Genomic DNA, 19,152 nt, shown 5'->3' with positions numbered 1-19,152 from the left:
TGATATGCTGATACTCACATTAATGGATTTTTTGGGATATATGTGAACAAAACCAAACAGCACAGTGGCAGTTGACATATTACACTAAGACCAGACGACATAGCAATACTATGATGAACCCAACTAATCTTTTCTGTCAGTCCTTATTCTCGGATCAACTAAGCTATTTAATGTTTGATGAAGTGTCAGTATTGTTGTCATGTGCTGACTGGATTGTGTTGCTGCTGAGATTGAGGACAGATGATTAGCTGATAAGACATTCAAAGTTTCATGTGTATAAATCATGATGGGTGTCGTTGAAGGTTCTTGAGACATCCTTTCACATTCCTCAAGTTTTCAAAGTAACTGATTGCTAGGAATTCTTGCTACTGCAGGTTGATGGGAATTAAAAAGATTATGATATGTAATGCAAACAACAGAAGAAATGAGGAATTCATATGAGAACGTGTAGTTCAAGACCCTTGGAGGGGAGAATCTGAGAAGAAGCTTCTTACCTTGAAGGGTATTTGTCTGCTACTATGATCTATAGATAGGTGTTCGTTGCTGGTGTTATAATCTCAGCCATTGGGGCTTCTCATGCAACCTTGTCCAAAGCTTCCATTTTGACATCAACATGGAGGACGCTATTGTGCCTGTCTATGCTTTACATGTTTGGCATTCATGTCTATGAGGATAGCGGCCGTGCTGGCATTTTAATTTTACATTCTCTGCCAATACTATAACTATTTACTGGTGAAAGAACAATTGGTGGATTGTGAGGAAGTTTAGGCAATAAAAAGATAAGTATTTTATATTTGTACCTTCGAATAATGTTCATGAACAAGTCATGCAATAATATTGGGAATAGTGAATCATGTATGCTTTTAGCATTGGTGTGTATGTTTCTCTTTAGGTTAGTTTCATTCTATGAACTATTATTAATCTCTCTAAAATGCTTCCAGGATGGATCGATGAGCATAAGAATGATGAGAGGTTGCATTCAAGGAAGGAAGAGCTTAAGACATCCAGTGAGGAAGCTATGCCATCTTAAGAGATGAAGAACATTTATGAAGTCTTAGCTCGCAGTCATGAGTCTAAGTTGATGTCACATGACAATGTTGGGTCAGCCTTGGGTGGAGAGTTTGCATCAACAATAAATTGAGAAAGATGAATCCACTAAACTACAAAGAACCTATCATTGTTATCAGTTACTTCTAAAGGAAGAAATGACATTCAGAAGGAGTTAAATCATGAGAATTCAAGGTACAAGTTGAGAGCTTCAGGTTTAGTCCTTTCTAGGTTATGTAGAACTGACATCGGGTTTAGGAATTCCATTCTTAAGCATGCCTTTGTCTTGGAGACAGAGTCGCGTCCCAAGATCTTGTACGACTCAAGAGTCTTCAAAATTGAGCAAAGACTTTGACACAAAGTCTCCTGCCACAAAATTTGAAGTCTCCCATGTGTCTCCGAAGGAAAAAGCACATTAAAACCAAAATATGTCATCTTTGAGTCTTTGACCATTTTTGGGCTCGACAACTTTGCATCTGGACTGAGACTTGCATCGTTTTATGCCCTAACCAGAGACATGGACCTTTGGAAGGTAGGTTAAATGCATTTATTTTTTCCATACCTTGCATTTGCATTTGGTTGCAAACAAACAATATATTCTTGAATTTCAATTTTTAATATGTAATTATAAATCATTATTTGATATGATCAAATGCGAATGCAATACTCAAAAATCAGATATTAAAGCTCTATGGTATGATATTTCTTGGAAATTATTAAATTATATAAAAAAGATTGCTGTGTCAAAGTACATGTCTCCTATTTAAAAAAAAAATGTCGTACCAGTACTGGAGATCACCAAGTCTCCCTGTTTCCAGGTGACTATGGTATGTACACACACACACACACACACACTCACATAAATATATTTATATATTTATGTATGCATATATGTGTGTGGAGCTTACGATATCTCCCCGTCTCTAGGTGACTATGGTGTGTATATATATATATATATATATATATATGCATATGTGTGTGTGTGGGGATCACCAAGTCTCGCTGTCTCCAGTTGACTATGGTATGCATAAATACCCACACACACACACACACACATATTTATGTATGGATATGTGTGTGTGTGGAGACCATTCCATAAAAGTAGTCAAATCAAGCATCATTCAAGTATCCACTTGCCAATCCATCAAGAAATATCAATTCACAAAGAGAAATCAAGCAACCAGCAATAACCTAGCAAATACATCATGCAGTCAATTCTGAATTTGAGGAAGTTTCTTACAAATAGGAAGGATGGAATTCCTTCCAAGTTCACGAGAGGATAACGGCAATAAGGATTATTTCTCTTGTTGATTTTGATCAAGTAGTATGAAGACCCTTGATGATAGATTTAAGAATTTTAAGGACAAGAATCCTTGAATGCTCTGGAAAAGTTAAGGATGGAAATCATTGATATTGCTACTGTTGAGTTAGGGATGCAAATGTCTAATTCAGCAGATTTCTTAGTATTTCTGAAGAATTTGTAATATGATTGATTTTGAGAATTATGCTATTATTTATTAATTTGAATGTTGTCATATATTCAAAAATCTTTGACAAAGCTTTATTGATTTGAGTTAAATTTTATTGTTTTAAGGCAAAAATCAGTAATATCCCAAAAAGGGACATTACATTTGGGCATAATATAGCTTTTGAGTTTATAAAATATGTGTGTCTCCCTTCCATAATGGCTTACTCCTTGGGGGATGTTATTTTAATTATCTAATTCTTCTCTGAGTAGCTGTAGAGCATTTGGGAAAACTTGAGCTTTCAAGTTAGTAAAATATTTCCAGTATTTCTTTCATGACTGGTTCTGTGTGCTTTAATGTTTTCAAGTGACAATGCAAGGCTGACTAAAAAAATGAGAGGTCATTTTTCCCATGTGCAAATATAACATTAAGCACTCATGCAGAATGCAAATATGAACTTTGTTGGTTGTAGTTTAGAAGTTGTGGGTTCCCAAAAGGAGTGACATTTTGAGTAATTCTTGGGAGGATTTTAGATCCAAATGACAAATTTTGATATTTTTGTTTATTGCCAATATTTCGATGAAAATGATCACAAACATGTACATTATGATATCTTTTGTTGAATTGTTGTTTTGCTAATGTCTTGGTGAAATTGTTCATAAACATTTTGATTATGATATTTTTATTGGCTTGTTTCAGCTATCGTGTATTGATTGTGGATTCACATTCAACAAAGAAAGTGTTCAGGTCCATACACAATGCGTCTCTGAGCAGGTATGTCATTTGAAATGCTCTAAATAATTAAAATATCTTGCAGACATTTTTAGATAGACATCTATCAAATTGCTACTAAACTATTTATGAAGCTGAGGAGAAATCATTCACATTTCATGTGTTAGATTAATGCTGGCTGGTCTCGTATTGTTGATTTTTCTCTTCAATATTTCTGAATATGAGTGGACTGAGACTTTGACCTGCATTTTATCTTCTCAATGCATTTTTTCACATACATAGAAACCTGAATTTATGTGTGAAACTGAAATTAATTCATAGATAGATCTGACCTGCTACATACTTGAAATATCTTAGTCCAATAATCTCTATTATAGAGTTCCCATCTTAGTGGATTCAGAGAGCTAATCCTGCTCCTTTACCACATGAATGTGTTTTGAAATCGTCCCATTTATTAGAATATATGGTGCATAACTGGAACTAAGTTAACATCTATTAGATTTCCACAATCCATGTTAATGCTTTCAAATTTCTGGATTTGATTTTGTATAGTTTTTTTACATCAACGATTTGGATCATACTACATGATCCATCATCAGGATGCTAGAGAGAAAAGAACATCCAAACTAATTTCTGAAACCTGATCCAAACTATCAATAATGAGGGCTGAATTCCTTGAAGAAGAGACCATTTTATCTCCTTTTGATCCTCTTAAGGGGGAAGATTTGCAAAGCTTTTCTAGATTTGAAATGTCTGTTCTCCTGAACTTTTATATCGATCATAATACATGGTAGAGCCCTGAAGAGAAACCAAGCAATCTTGCACCTGATTAAGCCCTAGACAAGAACTAGTCCAAAGTTTTGTGTTTATATCATCATCACTTACAGGAAAATTTGGAACCAACAACATCTTGAGCTTAGGTCATATCAAACCAAAGAACCCATATGCAGCTCATTTGTTGAGAAAAACTAAGAACATGTTGGCCTTTTAGATATTCAGAAGAATGCACTTTATCAAGCATGTTGCTCCTCAAAGAATCTCAACACCATTTTAGCAGCTAGAGTCAAGTTACGGTCCTTCAAATTTTTTAACTCTAGCGCCCATGGAACAACCTACATTCTCTATTCCAACTTGAACTTCTTATCTGCATCCACTCCCCTTGCCAAGGGAAGGTTCTATAGATAGCATTAATCTTCACAACTGCCAGTTATGGAACCTGGATGATAAACAACAGATAAATTGGAATTGCGTGAATACCCACTTGATCTTAAGCAAACAACTAGCTAAGATCAACCACTTTCTACTATAAGATGTCAACCTGTCTTAGTCTTGAACGCTGTCTCTTTCCAAAGTTAATTAGCTGGAAAAATGCCCAAATATTCAACGGGGACAGGTCACACCTTAAAACTCACAACATCAATGATACAATGTTGAAGATGAGAGCCAGCATTAAAGAAGAAAATACTTTCGATTTCTCCTTGTCAATGTATTGACCAAAGGCTGTACCATGACAAACAAGATTTGTTTTTCAGAGACGTAGCTTTTGTAGCTAAGGCCTATCCTAACAACATTATATTGTCCCCGAATTTCAAGTGAGCTCTTGAAATCTGTAATGTCCCCTACTAGGAGGCTGCTAATTTCCAATGATTAACATGCATCACTGTGTATTTAAATCGGATTAAATTAAGAAACAATGAATGTTTCAAAATACATTTGACAGTTAAAATACTTAAGCCCCAATTCCTTACTAATCTCATAAACATTAACCCTAAGGAAGATGGGGATTTGCTTGTCATAGGGCATTTCACACCAATCTACAAGTAGGCGCCCTCAAGGTATTGGGAATGTATGTTCATACACATCTCGGGACTTTCCCTAAAGGCACATTGGAATTACATGTCCTTACCCATCTTGGAACTTACCTACCTTGCGAGGAGTTACTCTGCCTCTCCCTACTCAATATAGCGACTAAAGAATAGGCTATGAATAATTACGTGTGTGTGTATTGTAATAGAATTCAGATTACACCATTATAAACAGATTTTATACTACAGCATACACACTAGACTGTACAAGGGTCACTTTATTCCTAGCAGCATTCACCTACGATATTCTTTAAATCAGTGTGTATCCATAAGTAAGTACACCATATCCATTTTCTGTTATAAAGTGCTTATGAGCAATAATTTATATTCTATTTCCTTCTGATCTATTTCTTGTGATCAGCATCGAATATATTTATAATCTCTTATTTTCCATGATGCTTGAATGAGAGGAATGGACTTCCTTCTTATGCTTGGTGTGCTGAAGCGAGATGTCCTTGTCGCTTTATAACAGTCTTTGTCTTTATTTGACCCCTTCCCATAATATTCAACCTATCAGTATATTATTTCTTAATCGATACCTTATTACATAGTAATTGATAATAATCTCCTCAAATATGCAAGTTGGTTAAAATGAACCAATCTAATACTTTTACATCTTTGTTTATTAGTGGATCACTGCCCATCTCATGATGTGATTTCCTTTGACCGCTTCCCTCAGATACTTCGATCATTAGTGGCATGCCTATAATGAATCATTAGTTGTACATGTTTATTGCCAGATATGATATAGGAACCACAGTCACTATGATTGTCATTTATTATTATCCCGTATCCCTCCAAACATTGACCTGTTACTATATCTTATTTAGTTGTTTATTTATGTTGATGGTATCGTCTTTGCTTGTACCAATTGTGCTAATTTGTAAGACATCGATTATTCTTGTAGATTGCATTCTTAGTTGTAATCAGTAATTGTAATGGTTTTGAAAGATTGCTGTTTGCAGTCTTGCTGTGTTGGTACCTTGGCAGATTGGTTTTCCTCATGATATCTATAACTGATGCTTAGCTTTAATATCTCCAATGAATTAAGTGACTGCATCTTTCCTTTCATCAGTATACTCCTCATTTTCTTATTTGGCAATCGCTATCTTTCTCGCCTTGAAATCTTTGATGTCTTGCATATCATTGCACTCACTGTTAGGAGTTGCATTCAGTTGTTACAATTACTGTGAACATAATATCTTTGACAGAAGTATTCTTCACAGTGAAGAGGATTATTGATGAAGAAATGTTTAATGTCCAACTTGTATGGGGGCATTACAAATATCTCCATTTCCACATGTCAATTTCATTTATCAACTTTGATCCTTAACCGTCAAGACAAACATGTAGGAGAAGTGAGGATCACCTTCACAAAAACCTCTGGAGGGATTGAACTTCACCCAGCCGATTGCCATCAGCCAAAACAATGAACCAAGCACTGGACACTGAACGGAAAGCCAATGCATTCCACTTAGAAGAGCAAACCAAATAATTTCAGCACCACATTTAGAGAATTCCGGCAAAGCCTATTGAAAACTTCAGAAATATCCAATTTAATAATCATTCCTTTCTCCTTCCCATTTGTTAAAGAATGTAGAATCTTGTGAGTCAACACAATACCATTAATAATCTGCTTTCCAAACACAAAAACTCTTTGTTCAAGGGAAAAAAAATATTGAAGACAAATCTTCAACCTTTTTGTTATGGCATTGCGTATGAAATCAGCAGAGGAAGAAGGATTTGGCTTATTTATTAAAATTAAGACTAATAGCATACATTTAAAACTCCTAAAATACCTTGCTTGATTTTATAGGTTCTTTAAACACATTTGGAATACCTATGCTCAGTAAATCATGAAAAGTCCAAAAATTTGTAACTCGGAACTCATTCAGGTCTATAACTTTGCTTTCCTTCAAAGGAAAACCCGTCACTAACATCCTGCTCAGAGAAAAGGAAAGTATTCACCCTTTCTATTCCTTGCAAACTGGACAAGGGATGGACCTAGAAAGCCTGTCCTTCAAAACCTTGCATGATTTTAATTTTTCATTAAACACAACTATAATACTTTTGCCGAACTGAGAAAAAGCTGGTTGGAACTATCTAGGCATATAGCTTTGCCCTGCTTCAAAACAAAAACCATTGCTAACATACTCCTCAGAAAAAGGGACCATTAATCAGCTTTTCCATTCCTCACTAAAATTCTATATAGTTTAGGGGTGTACCTTAAAAAACCTATTCTTAGTAGCATGATTTGAACCAACACCTCGAATCACGTATAAATGATTTAAACCCACAACAGGGAAATAAAAGCTTCAGGCAACCAACATTGATTAAACCAAGCTGTAGAGCTTAGCAACTTATCCAAAGATTTATTGTATTTCAGGGACTGGCTTAACAGTTGCTGAAAAGAGATAACAGAAACTGACAGTAGATTTTGGGTCAATGAGTTTGACTCAAAAACTACAGCGTTGAACCCTGATAGCAATATCACAATCTGATTAACAGAATTAATTATTAGCAACCATTTCTGAATCATTAGATTTCATATTTATACTGATAGTGCAACTACTACATTGTGAGTTAGGATTATTATAGAAAAATAGGATTGAATGGGACATTCCTTGTCGCTTCTCCTTGGTAGAGGTCTGCAGCCCACATCCCAAGCTGTCCCAGTTAGAGGGCTGCCTGCACACACACCTTCTAGAACTTGTCAATCTGGATAAGTGGCACTCAATTTCAGGGGTTCAGATGTACATCAACTCTCAGGGTGAGGTTGGGTTCTGTCTCTCTTCATGGGTTATTTAATGTTGTTCTTGCAACTTGCAGCAAGCAATCCCAAAGACTCATGTAGGAGGATTTGATAGGGTTTACACAAGATCTGAGGCCTTAAAAGGAGAAAGGCTTCTCATTTAGCATTTGAGCTAGACAACTAGGTTTCACAGCAAATTTTGTGGGATAGCAACAAAGATCATGATGCACAAGGGTGGCACCCAACTGTCACATGATCAGGGCCTGATGCTTATTCAAGGTCAACGTGGCAAGGATGAGACATACTCATAAAGAGATGAACAAGTTCAGTTTAGTCTGACACCATCCCATGTTGCATGACAATCTGGAACACAACTGTTAATCTGCTTGACTCACCTAAATTCTTGACACCCATTACACTCATTCACATGTTTAATGGAATAAAACTGAAGGAACAAAATATAATTCTGTCATAATACACATGAATTCAAACATTATAATAAAAGTAACCTGCACTCCTGTGGGTTCCTTAATACTCAATTCCAATATATTGATGTATAATTCCACTAGTTAATTCTCAAAATGCCACAAAAACAACATGATCAAATGTCACAAACTTAAATAGTTCACAAGGCATCACATACATCAAAATCCTCATGGTCACACATGAATGGCCAATGTTAAATCGATTTATAATCCATGAAGTCTCATACGTCTTTGATCACATTTAGTGCTTATTAAGTCCACATAAATAATTATAATTGTTCAAAGCAGATTATCATAAGTTTCTTCATATATTCCAAAATAACATCACGTGCTCATAGATATCTACCACAGACAATCTAAAAGAGAAATAAATAGTGTAACAAGTGTAGTGCATGGTTGAACCTTATTTGTATTCTATTATTGTATCAATCAAATTATATTTTAGATTGAGGGCCTTGAACACCATTTATTGTTTACACTTGGCTGTTTATTAAACCAACGTAAGGCTCTAGATTTGCTATCTAGTAGGACCTAGGAACAGTGCATGATATCTATATTTCATCTTAGAGCAGGCAAGCTAGGTGGATTTTAATGGTTCTTCAAGCTTTCAAAGATAATCTCCAATTCCAACAGCTGTTTTATGTCTTCTGTAATACCTAATAATACATTCAATTGGATGCAACAATTTTCAGGAGAAGTATGGGCCAAAAGGAGAAGGAAAGGGTAACAGCAATTCTGAAACAAAAGAAAAGGCCCCTTCAAGTCAGAATTGTGATGTTGATTTAAGTATTGGGCTGTCTACTCGCCCTCCGTGGTTTTGCAGGTTTGTGTTTTTCTTTCACTAAATTCAAAATTGCATGCCAATTTCCTTTTTCCCCTTTTGATCTAAGGTTGTGGTGTAAATGCTTACATGCACCAAATCAACAAGCTGTGAAATTGAGTATTTTTGGAAGTATTCTGTAGTCAACAGTAAATGCTTCTATGGTGTTGGTGAAATTTTTCTTTTTGCTAAAGGATAACTATGTGTAGTGTTGTAAAATTTCACTTGGTGTAATTTATTTTATGGGATGCTCCTATCTTGGCTGAAAAACAAAATTTCATCTCTTTATCTCCCATGCCCTTTTCCACTAACATTCTTGACCATGTGGTGTGGCTGACAGAAGACATGTGCGCATTGCAGAGATGTTTGCACGATGCACACTCGTCCTACAAATATGTCACAACTGCCACCCCCACAGTATAATGACTCATACCACTTGTTGATGTGAGTTAAATGAACACTTCAACATGTAGGATAAAACAGTCAATGTTCTAAGATAAAACACCAAATATCAAATCCTCTCTTGAATAAAGAAAGCTTAAATGCTAAAAAATGTATATGATTGTGTGATCAACTAAGACAACCTCAAGGTTCCTTCTTATTGTGGACTTAACTCAGTATTGTGATGTGATATGCTGGTAATCAACTGGGACTTACACTCTTCATTCAGTGAATTTGAACTTTGCAAATGTGAATGATTTGGCAATCATGGCTCTTCGACCACTTCTAATGAAACAAAATGCAAATATGAACGAGTTTAGAGAATCTAAGCTAACTCTAACAATGCAAGAAATATTAATGGTGAGGTGAGACTCTAATCAGTCCTTGCTTTGCCAAATCAACTACGCTAAGGAGGGTCCTTGCTTCTAAGGACGTGTGAATGATTTTCATATTGTCAATATTCATTCAAATACTCAATGATGGTGCAATTCAAATGAACATTTCCGTTTGAAGTTAAATGCTTGCAATAAGGCCTAGACTAACCTTGCATTGATTCTTTCAATCAACAAGTACCAACAGGTATGAACACTAGCTTCATAATGGTTCACTAACCAACATCTTTCATTCTTCTACTCCTACTCCTCAACATCAATGAAATCCTACGCTAAGTGAGGGAATGTAGAAACCATGCAATACTCCAAAACTTCACAAACATTCACCATGACAACAACAATGAAGAAGGAAGAATAAGGTAACATTATGGAAACAATCTTTGAAATGATTTGAGAGAGACTTATATAGTTGTTCAAGTACAATGAATGACCAAGATTAATTTGAGATCAATGGTTTAAGTACAATGAATGACCAAGATTAATTTGAGATCATTGGCATAGATGAATCCAACAAAATTCTAATTTAACTACAAGCTGCAAGCATTAAATGCTTATCCAATTATATAAAAGCTCACTTTGTGGACCAATGAAAAATTACTTTGCTTTTATTAACCAATCAGAAAATAAGCTAGGTGAAGACATTAGGTGGACTCCACACGTAAACTTGTGATAATTTGATTGGATGCTCTTGGACACATGAAACTGGATTGTTTTGATTTGTTGAATATGAGTGGGTGCCACCTTAGCATGCTTATCTTATAAACTTGATCAATTCCTTGGAGATCAAGAAATATCTCTTGATACTCAACATTAGTAAGTCTTTGATTGATTGTGATTACTCATATTCCCAAATTGCTTCATCTTCATAGTCTTTCATTGCTTGAAGCTCTTTATCTTGAAACTTTCTCATTGTTACTACTAGCATAGTACTTGCCGAGTTGCAAAAACTCTACAATTGTTTTGGCTTGGTGAGATTGATGACTTTTGCTGGCACCAAAAACTTGACGAAGTTTTGTTAAAAACTTGGTTGCAGTTTTATAACAGCACTTCTTAAAGGCAAAAAATGACCCAAATTAATTTCATTTCTCATTTCTTCACTTGTATTTTGGTGAGAGGGGGAAAATAGTCTCGCAAACACTTGTATCCCAAACACTTGCAAACTAATTTTCATCGATTTGAAATGGATTTGAGAAGGGTTTGAAGTGGATCTGAGGTGTTTTTTATAGAGGATGACATCAATGATTTAGAGAGGCAGGCTCTGGAGGAGGGTGGTGGATTTGGTTTCACATTGGATGACATCGAGTCAAACGAGGAGTCATTGCTAGTGTTAAGAGAAGGTAGAGGTAGACCTACATCCAGGATGGATGACGAGCCACAGACCGAGTCAAGCATATTGTGGAAGGAGGCACAGTCATGCCTATCAGGGACTTCTAGGAGTAGACCCTCCAATTTGACCTCAACCTTAGTTTTTACTAGAGTTGGGAAGAGGAAGATGTAACTGTAATGATGTATTTACTTTTAGTTTTGCATAATTTATTTACTATTTTGCTTCCAGCCATCAACATTCCTTGTGAGAATGTGATTTTGAACCCACTTTGCATTTAAATATATCTAGACTAAGCTTGTTTCTTTTGTGTTCTCATTTATTGACTCTTTGGAATCATCCTCTCTTTTAATTTTGCAAAAAATGCATTTCTAATTAAATATTTGTTCTTGAGTTTTTGCCAAAAACTTGTCGATTTTTCCCCCTTTTTTAGGACTTGGTGAGTTTTTTGCTTTGACGAATTTTCCAACTATGGGTGGACCATTTAAATTGAACTTGGAACTTTGAAGGAAATTCAAGTTTGTGATACCATTGCTTCACTTGTGAACTTGTTCATATTCTTTGCACAACTTGTTCTTTGATTTCAATGTAAATCTGTTGGCACAAATTTTAAGGTACGAAAAACGCGACACTTAGAAAAATACGAAGACAACCCAATTGAGGTCTTGAAAAACCCATAAAAAATCTATAAACAAAATAAGGTTTCAACTGACAGAAAATTTGAGGCAAGAAAAATGAGGTACCTAAAAAAAATCTAAAGACAACATACCCGAGGTTTGAAAAAAACCCACCAAGAATCTGTAGTTGGAATTTGAAATGGACTAAGAAAACAAAGAGTTTGAATGAAAACATTGACGATATGGCAAAAATCACTCAAAAATGGCAAAAAATCAGTAGTTGCAACTCATAGCTTGCTTGCACAAAAAATGGAGTCGTTTTAAGTAGAATCAACCAATAAATGACTTTAGGAAATGGTTGGGCAAAAAGAATGGTGCCTAGATCATAGTTTTGAGTAGATTAAATGACGAGTTGCAGAGATGGAGCAAAAGAATGCGAGTTGTATTCAACAGAAAAAACTTTTGAATCATGAGCCTATGCACAAAACAACCAAACTGTTGGGTGTAGGGCACAAAAACAACAATCTTGGAGAAAAAATGACCTAAAAATGGGATGAAAAGAGGAGCCTAGGCCCCCTATAAATTCAAGCACGAGTTTCCATACTGGATAAAAAATGGATATGCATGAGCAGAAAGTCATCCGTGGGTTGTGCTTAGAGAACTTAAGATAGAAAAATGAAGGAAAATAACACAAGTACGTGTATTTGCAGGTCGCATGGTATCTGTAGAGAAATTTTTCATGTGCGTGGAAGGATCTTGAAGATTTGCTATGAATGATTTTCGAAAAACATGAAGACTAACAATTTCATATATGAAGTTATAATTATTTTGAAAAAAATATGAACCTTGCTCTTGATACCATATTACTAGAGGTAATTGGTAAAATAATTGAATGATTATTTACTAAGAATGAATTGTTCTTGTAGAGATTACAAAAGAGATGTTTCTAAAAAGAAACATACAATAATAGAAATAATATATTTTACATGATATTTACAGTATCTAAAAGTGACCATTAAAATTAGAAATAATCTAATAGTAGGAAATATTATTTTAATACTAAAAAGAAACATACAAATAATAGAAATAATATATTTTGCAAGATATTTACAATATCTAAAAGTGACCATTAAAATTAGAAATAATCTAATAGTAGGAAATATTATTTTAAAACACATTCGTTGCACAACTTGTTATTTGATTTCCATGATTACGATGTTGAACTTGAACTCTGCATTTGTAATGTGCCCTATTGGGACCTTAAGTTATCCTAACTTTTCTGACTAGGGTTTGATTTGTAATGACCCCTGATAGGAATAGTCATTCATTTTATTGTTTTTAAGTTATCTGTACAAATTCTTTTCATCCATTATTACTATTCCAACTTAATGGTGGAAGGAGTAGGTGTTCTCCTAGTTGCCTAGATACCAACTTGTAATTGATTTCCTCAAAGTTTACAGATCCAAGCCCTTGACCTTTCTTGTGACATTGCTCGCAAAGCGATCAGGGTAGGTGATGCCTACTCTATCTTGGGACAAAGATCCATTGCTTTGATTTACACAGCCCTTCTTGTTTTTGATTAAGAAAAATAAGTTTTGAAGGGGCCCTGAAACCCAAATACAAACAGGTGGAAAGCTACACACCTGTGAGCCATACCCGAAAGTTATACAATATGCACAACAAAACGACACGGGGCAAAGACACCATGAGACAAAAAGGGATAAAAAACTACACCCAAACCCCACAAACAAATTGGTGGTCCAAGAAAGAACAATCACTTAGCAATTTGACCACCCCTCAAGACAACAAAAATTATGATTTCCCCTTAACCCCCAACTTGTGGGGTTTAGAAGAAGGATGAGAGGGAAAGTTTTTTGAATTTTTTCCTTTAACCGTGATCCATACCTCCTTGATCTTAGCTGCCATAGAATGCCAGGTCAACGACTTAGCAAAACGATCAACACAAACACAACCAGCATCAAAAGCAGCACCGGCTGCACATGAACCACCCAAAAGAATAGGGCGAGCTGCATAACTCTTATCCCTAGAATCCACCCTAGAATCACTACTACGTACAACAGCCTGCTAGGTTGAGCCAACAGAGTAATCATAATATGATTAGTCAGAATAGAAACATAGGCATCCGCAATGACAAGATCAACCACAAGAACATCCTTATGGTTGACATCAACAACCTATCTATCAAAAGGGACAACATCAACATCTTGACATTGAGAAACATCAACATCTCGAGTATGACCCACTTTAGAATCAATCACTTTAACCGCCGTATAATTTTTCCGTTGAGCTCCCATCCACCAAGTGGACTTCTTGGATTTGGGTTTAACAACCCCACAATTCGTTGCAACATGCCCGGTATTAAAGCATTTCCTGCATCTAAACGAGGGACCCTTATAATCTAACGACTGGGTCCAAGATCCAATAGGGCTACCACGTTTAACCTCCATTGGAAGGCCTTTAGAAGCATCTATATCAACAAGTATCCTTGCATAGGTAGAGTGCAATATATTCGATGAATCTGAATCCACCATTAAGAAACTCCCTAGAGCATCTCCAACTTCCTTAAGAACAAAATCATGCCAAAGGTGAAGAGGGAGATTAGGAAGACGAACCCAGATGGGCATTTTGCAGAAAGATTCAATGGCAGGATTAAAGTCCTTGTGCCAAGGTTTAACCATCAAAGGGTTACAGTTCTCCAAAGTGGAAAAATGATCACATAGAATTGTACACCTATCTTTTGAAGTATTAAATTTGGCAATAAAGAAATCCCTTGCTAGAGGGAATATCTGAACAGAGTTGGGCAAGTATTGGTCCCAATAGTTTGAGATCCAAGCATGGAGCTCCTTAAGAGAGGGCCAAAAACCTCTAGATCGGCAAATACGCTCATCCACTTCAAGAGCCTCAGTGCGTCGCTCTATCTTTGACACAATATCTTTATACAAATTGACAAAAATAGATTTACAAGTAGGAAAGGGTTTTGAGGCTGACTACTACGAGCTAACCCCCAAACCACCACCATTGCATAGAGTTTGGGCATAAGAGAGCCTAGCTGAATCTGCCCTCTAAGCGCCAACCTCCAACAAAATAGCAACATTTGCAGCAGAGAGGGATCCAAAAAAACGCCCCTCCTTAGAAGAGGGCATCCCAGATACCTGCTTAACCCCATCACTCGCTGAAACGGGCACCACCACACATGCTGCAGTCATAACAGGCTGTTTACTTGAATCAAAAGACCCATCAGAAGCCACCAACGGGGCAGAAGAGGACGGCGCAATGTCATGGAGAACATGCACGGACATAGTGGGATTCAAAAATTCACCAAAGCGGGAGCCCATCGCGCATTCAACCAAGAGTTGTGGTTTATTTTCAGATCAATAACCTTCGACCGGAAACTACAAACCCGTCCTCGTTAACATCTAGACTTGTATGCTCAAATATATTTATCAATATTTTAATAATATACTTTATATATATATATATATATATATATATATATATATATATATATATATATATATATATATATACACATGTTTATAAATCTACTATCTAATTGCATGTTCTTTGTAAAGTATAAAATATTATTCATATTATTCTTTGCTTCACATATAAATAATAATTTAGTAATCAATGTTATTATGCGATGTTTGTAGTCTTAAAATAGTTGCGGTGAAAGGATATATATATATATATATATATATATATATATATAATGTCTATCAATTTAGTTGCCGCTCTTTTAGATTGGTAGGTGACCTACATATATTCTTTGTTGTCAATCCCATCTCTTATTAATTGCTATTACAATTCTTCTAGCTATGAGTACTCTCTTAATTATTGATCCTATTATCTCCCCCAATTTCTATGTTCTCAAAACCATATTTATATATCGTCGAGGGAAGGGTCACGATTCACGATATTAAGTTGATTAAATATAGATGATTTTGTTAATTATATTACTTATATTGATTAATATGAATTAATATTAATTGTATATTTGATTGATAAATTGTAAATATTCATTATCGATGATGTATCTCATCATATCGAAAAATTGATTATACTCACATATGGTGTAATATTAATATCTATTGTATTAATAGATATTATTAATTATGTTTATTCATTTATTTTGTAATGTCCCCGCTACTAGTGTTATTTTGAGATGAGTGAAAACCTGCAAAAGAAATGTCAGAAATAAATATTTAACAAGTCTAACTATATATTCTACCTTCTATCCTAACCCCAACCTTTAAAGGCATCCCTATATTAGGTTTACTAACCCTTAGTTATTCAATTGTCTTCTCTTAAGTGCACCCCTTAAGGTTCTTCTTGGAAGGGACATTCCCTATTCAAGGCCTTATGACATATGCATATATTGACATCATTAGAATATTTTGACCATTATATCAATCCCAAGCATGTAGGTCGGATGGAGATTATATTAATCTCACATACCAATATTATAGAGATTATATCCATTTAAACGATGTTCGCTAAATGGGAATTATGCCCATCTCTAATACCAAACACTAAATATCCATCTCTGTAGTATCAGCCAAATGGTTAATTACACCCATCTTTGATACTAGCGCTAACAATTTATATTCCACCTCCATTGTGTGAGCCAAATGGAATTTAAACCATCTTTGATACAACACTAGGAGTTTGAGTTCCATCTCTATCGTGTTAACCAAACAAGAATTTCATATCAGAACATTTTGACCATTATATCAATCCCAGGCATGTAGGTCAGATGGAGATTATATTATTCTGACATACCAATAATATAGAGATTATATCCATTTAAATGGTGTCTGCTAAATGGGAATTATGCCTATCTTTGATACCAACACTAAATATCCATCTCTCTAGTATTAGCCAAATGGGTAATTACATCCATCTTTGATACTAATGCTAATAATTTATATTCCACCTCCATCTTGTCAGCCAAATGGAATTTCCACCATCTTTGATATTAACACTAGGACTTTGAGTTCCATCTCTATTGTGTCAGCTAAACAAGAATTTCACCCATCTTTGATATTGATAGGAAGAGTTTGAGATCAATCTATCTCCACCATAATAATTATTATTAATCTTTCATAAAATATCAAAGATATGTTTTTATATTTGTAATATATATATCAATAAGCTGAAGAAAAACTTTAAATATACAATATATCTTTAGTTACCTTTATGGAGTCTTAGTCCCTTACATTATAGCTGCAAATTATACCCCTTTAAATATTAAATTTGCTTTCCTTCCATGTATTTTTGGTGCTTCCCTTACTTTTCAGTTTTCTCTTTTAAATGTCAAATGGAGTTAATTATAAGTCTTTTGCTATATCCCTTCTTTTGTTGTTATAGTATATGCCTTTTATTTATTTATTTTACTGCTCTCCTCATCATATATTCATTTCCCCTTATCAATATTTTTCCCCCCGTACACTCCAAATCTTTTCCACTTAAATATCTTTTGGAACGGTTATGTTCAAAAGATAGATGTGATTGTCTTCCTTTAACTCACTCGTTCTCTTTAGTTTATTAAATGTTTAAATAATACTGTATATCAACCTCTTATTATGGACTTGCTTCATTGGGACATGGCATCCTTTATCGCTACCTATAGAATATTGTATTTGTTGTTTGATATTTATGTGCTTGCCATAAGAATTGGTACTAATTATTATAATTGCTAAGTCGGTTGGGTATGGTAATTGTTATCTTTTTACTTAGTTTGTTGATGAGGTAGTCTCCAAAGAATCTTCAATTTAATAAGAATATTGTTAATTTAGTCAATATAATGTTATTAAGAATATAATATTATTAATTTAATTATAATATTCATAATATAATAGTTTCAATCAAATAATTATTCATTTGAGTAGTATTATTAATAGCATATTGATTATTAATAATATTAATATTGATTAACAATGTTGGTTAAATATTGTTGATTTGATTAACATTAATAATATTGACTTAATTGGTTTATTATATTGATTAGTGTTATTGGTAATTATGACAATCAATTATTGACAAACATTATTAATTAAACAATATTTGAATAATATATATGTAGTGTGTTTGTATTATCCATTCATCAATTAGGGCTCATGACAAATTTACCATTCTTGATTATTTTACTAATAATATTTATCACTTATTTATTTTATATTTCAATTTTATTATGACCTAATATTTGATTTCATTACTTGAGGGGATTGTTACAGTCCTACCCTCTCAAAATTGCTTGTCCTCAAGCAATTACTTGTTTCTCCCTATTAATTGATAGTAATTGTTGGTGTTAATAAGTTTCTCTCATTTGAAGAGATGATCTGTAGTCCACATTATAATGGGCCTATTCAAATTTGGGCAACATTTTATTTAAATGATAGTATATCTCCGATTCATCCTCTCTCTAGTTATTATATTATTCTAGACAAAATCAAATAGAGTATATACTTGGAAACATATGCATGAATATGTGAAGATATGAAGTATACACACTAATGCATGAAGACACAAAGCATACACAAAGTATGCACATTAATGCATGAAAACACAGAGTATACAAATAAATGCATGAAGACACAAGCATACATAAAGTATAGGCAACATATGGCCATTATTATGCCACCAAACCGATTCAATTTAAAAACTAGATGAATAATTTCATAATACATTCAAGATATTTATCATATTTAAGCCTTGATTCCTTACGTCTCTCCTAACTCAACCCTAAGGAGTGCGTAGATTTACTTGTTGTAGGCCACTTAACAAAAATAGGCTTCCTCAAGGCATTGGGACTGCATTTGCATACCCATCTCGGGATTTTTTCTCAGGGCATTGGAAATAAATATCCTTACCCATCTTGAAATTCACCTTTCTTGTGAGGATTTACTTTTCCTTTCACTACACAACACCAACTATCAACTCCCAGGGCTGCATTAAGGAAAAGGCTATGACAATATGACTTATATTCCAACACTATAAATATATATTTATATGATAGATGACTATATATTATAATTCTCGTCTTATTCATATTATTTGTATGCAGGATTCATTTTCATTTGCGTAATTTTGTACCCTATAGGAAAGTAGAACCATGCTCTGATACCACTTGTAATGTCCCCTGTTGGGACCTTAATTTCTTCCAAATTTTCCAATTAGGGTATGGTTTG

At 34.5% G+C, this 19,152-nt stretch overlaps 1 protein-coding gene across 1 annotated transcript in view; it reads left to right on the top strand.

The window, feature by feature from the left end:
• The window catches only part of LOC149538602 (zinc ion binding protein), a 47,350-nt gene that overhangs the window by 13,946 nt on the left and 14,252 nt on the right, over nucleotides 1-19,152 (top strand). The window contains exons 3-4 of the mRNA XM_089799914.1: nucleotides 3,213-3,287; nucleotides 9,040-9,170. Coding sequence (XP_089656040.1) covers nucleotides 3,213-3,287; nucleotides 9,040-9,170 — 206 coding nt within the window. The remainder of the gene's footprint in view (nucleotides 1-3,212; nucleotides 3,288-9,039; nucleotides 9,171-19,152) is intronic.

The sequence above is a fragment of the Cupressus sempervirens genome, chromosome 9 (genome assembly GCF_028749045.1).
Source record: "Cupressus sempervirens isolate cs-2001-9-10 chromosome 9, ASM2874904v1, whole genome shotgun sequence".
Classification (NCBI taxonomy): Eukaryota; Viridiplantae; Streptophyta; class Pinopsida; order Cupressales; family Cupressaceae; genus Cupressus; species Cupressus sempervirens.
This window is presented reverse-complemented; position numbering and strand designations above follow the sequence as displayed.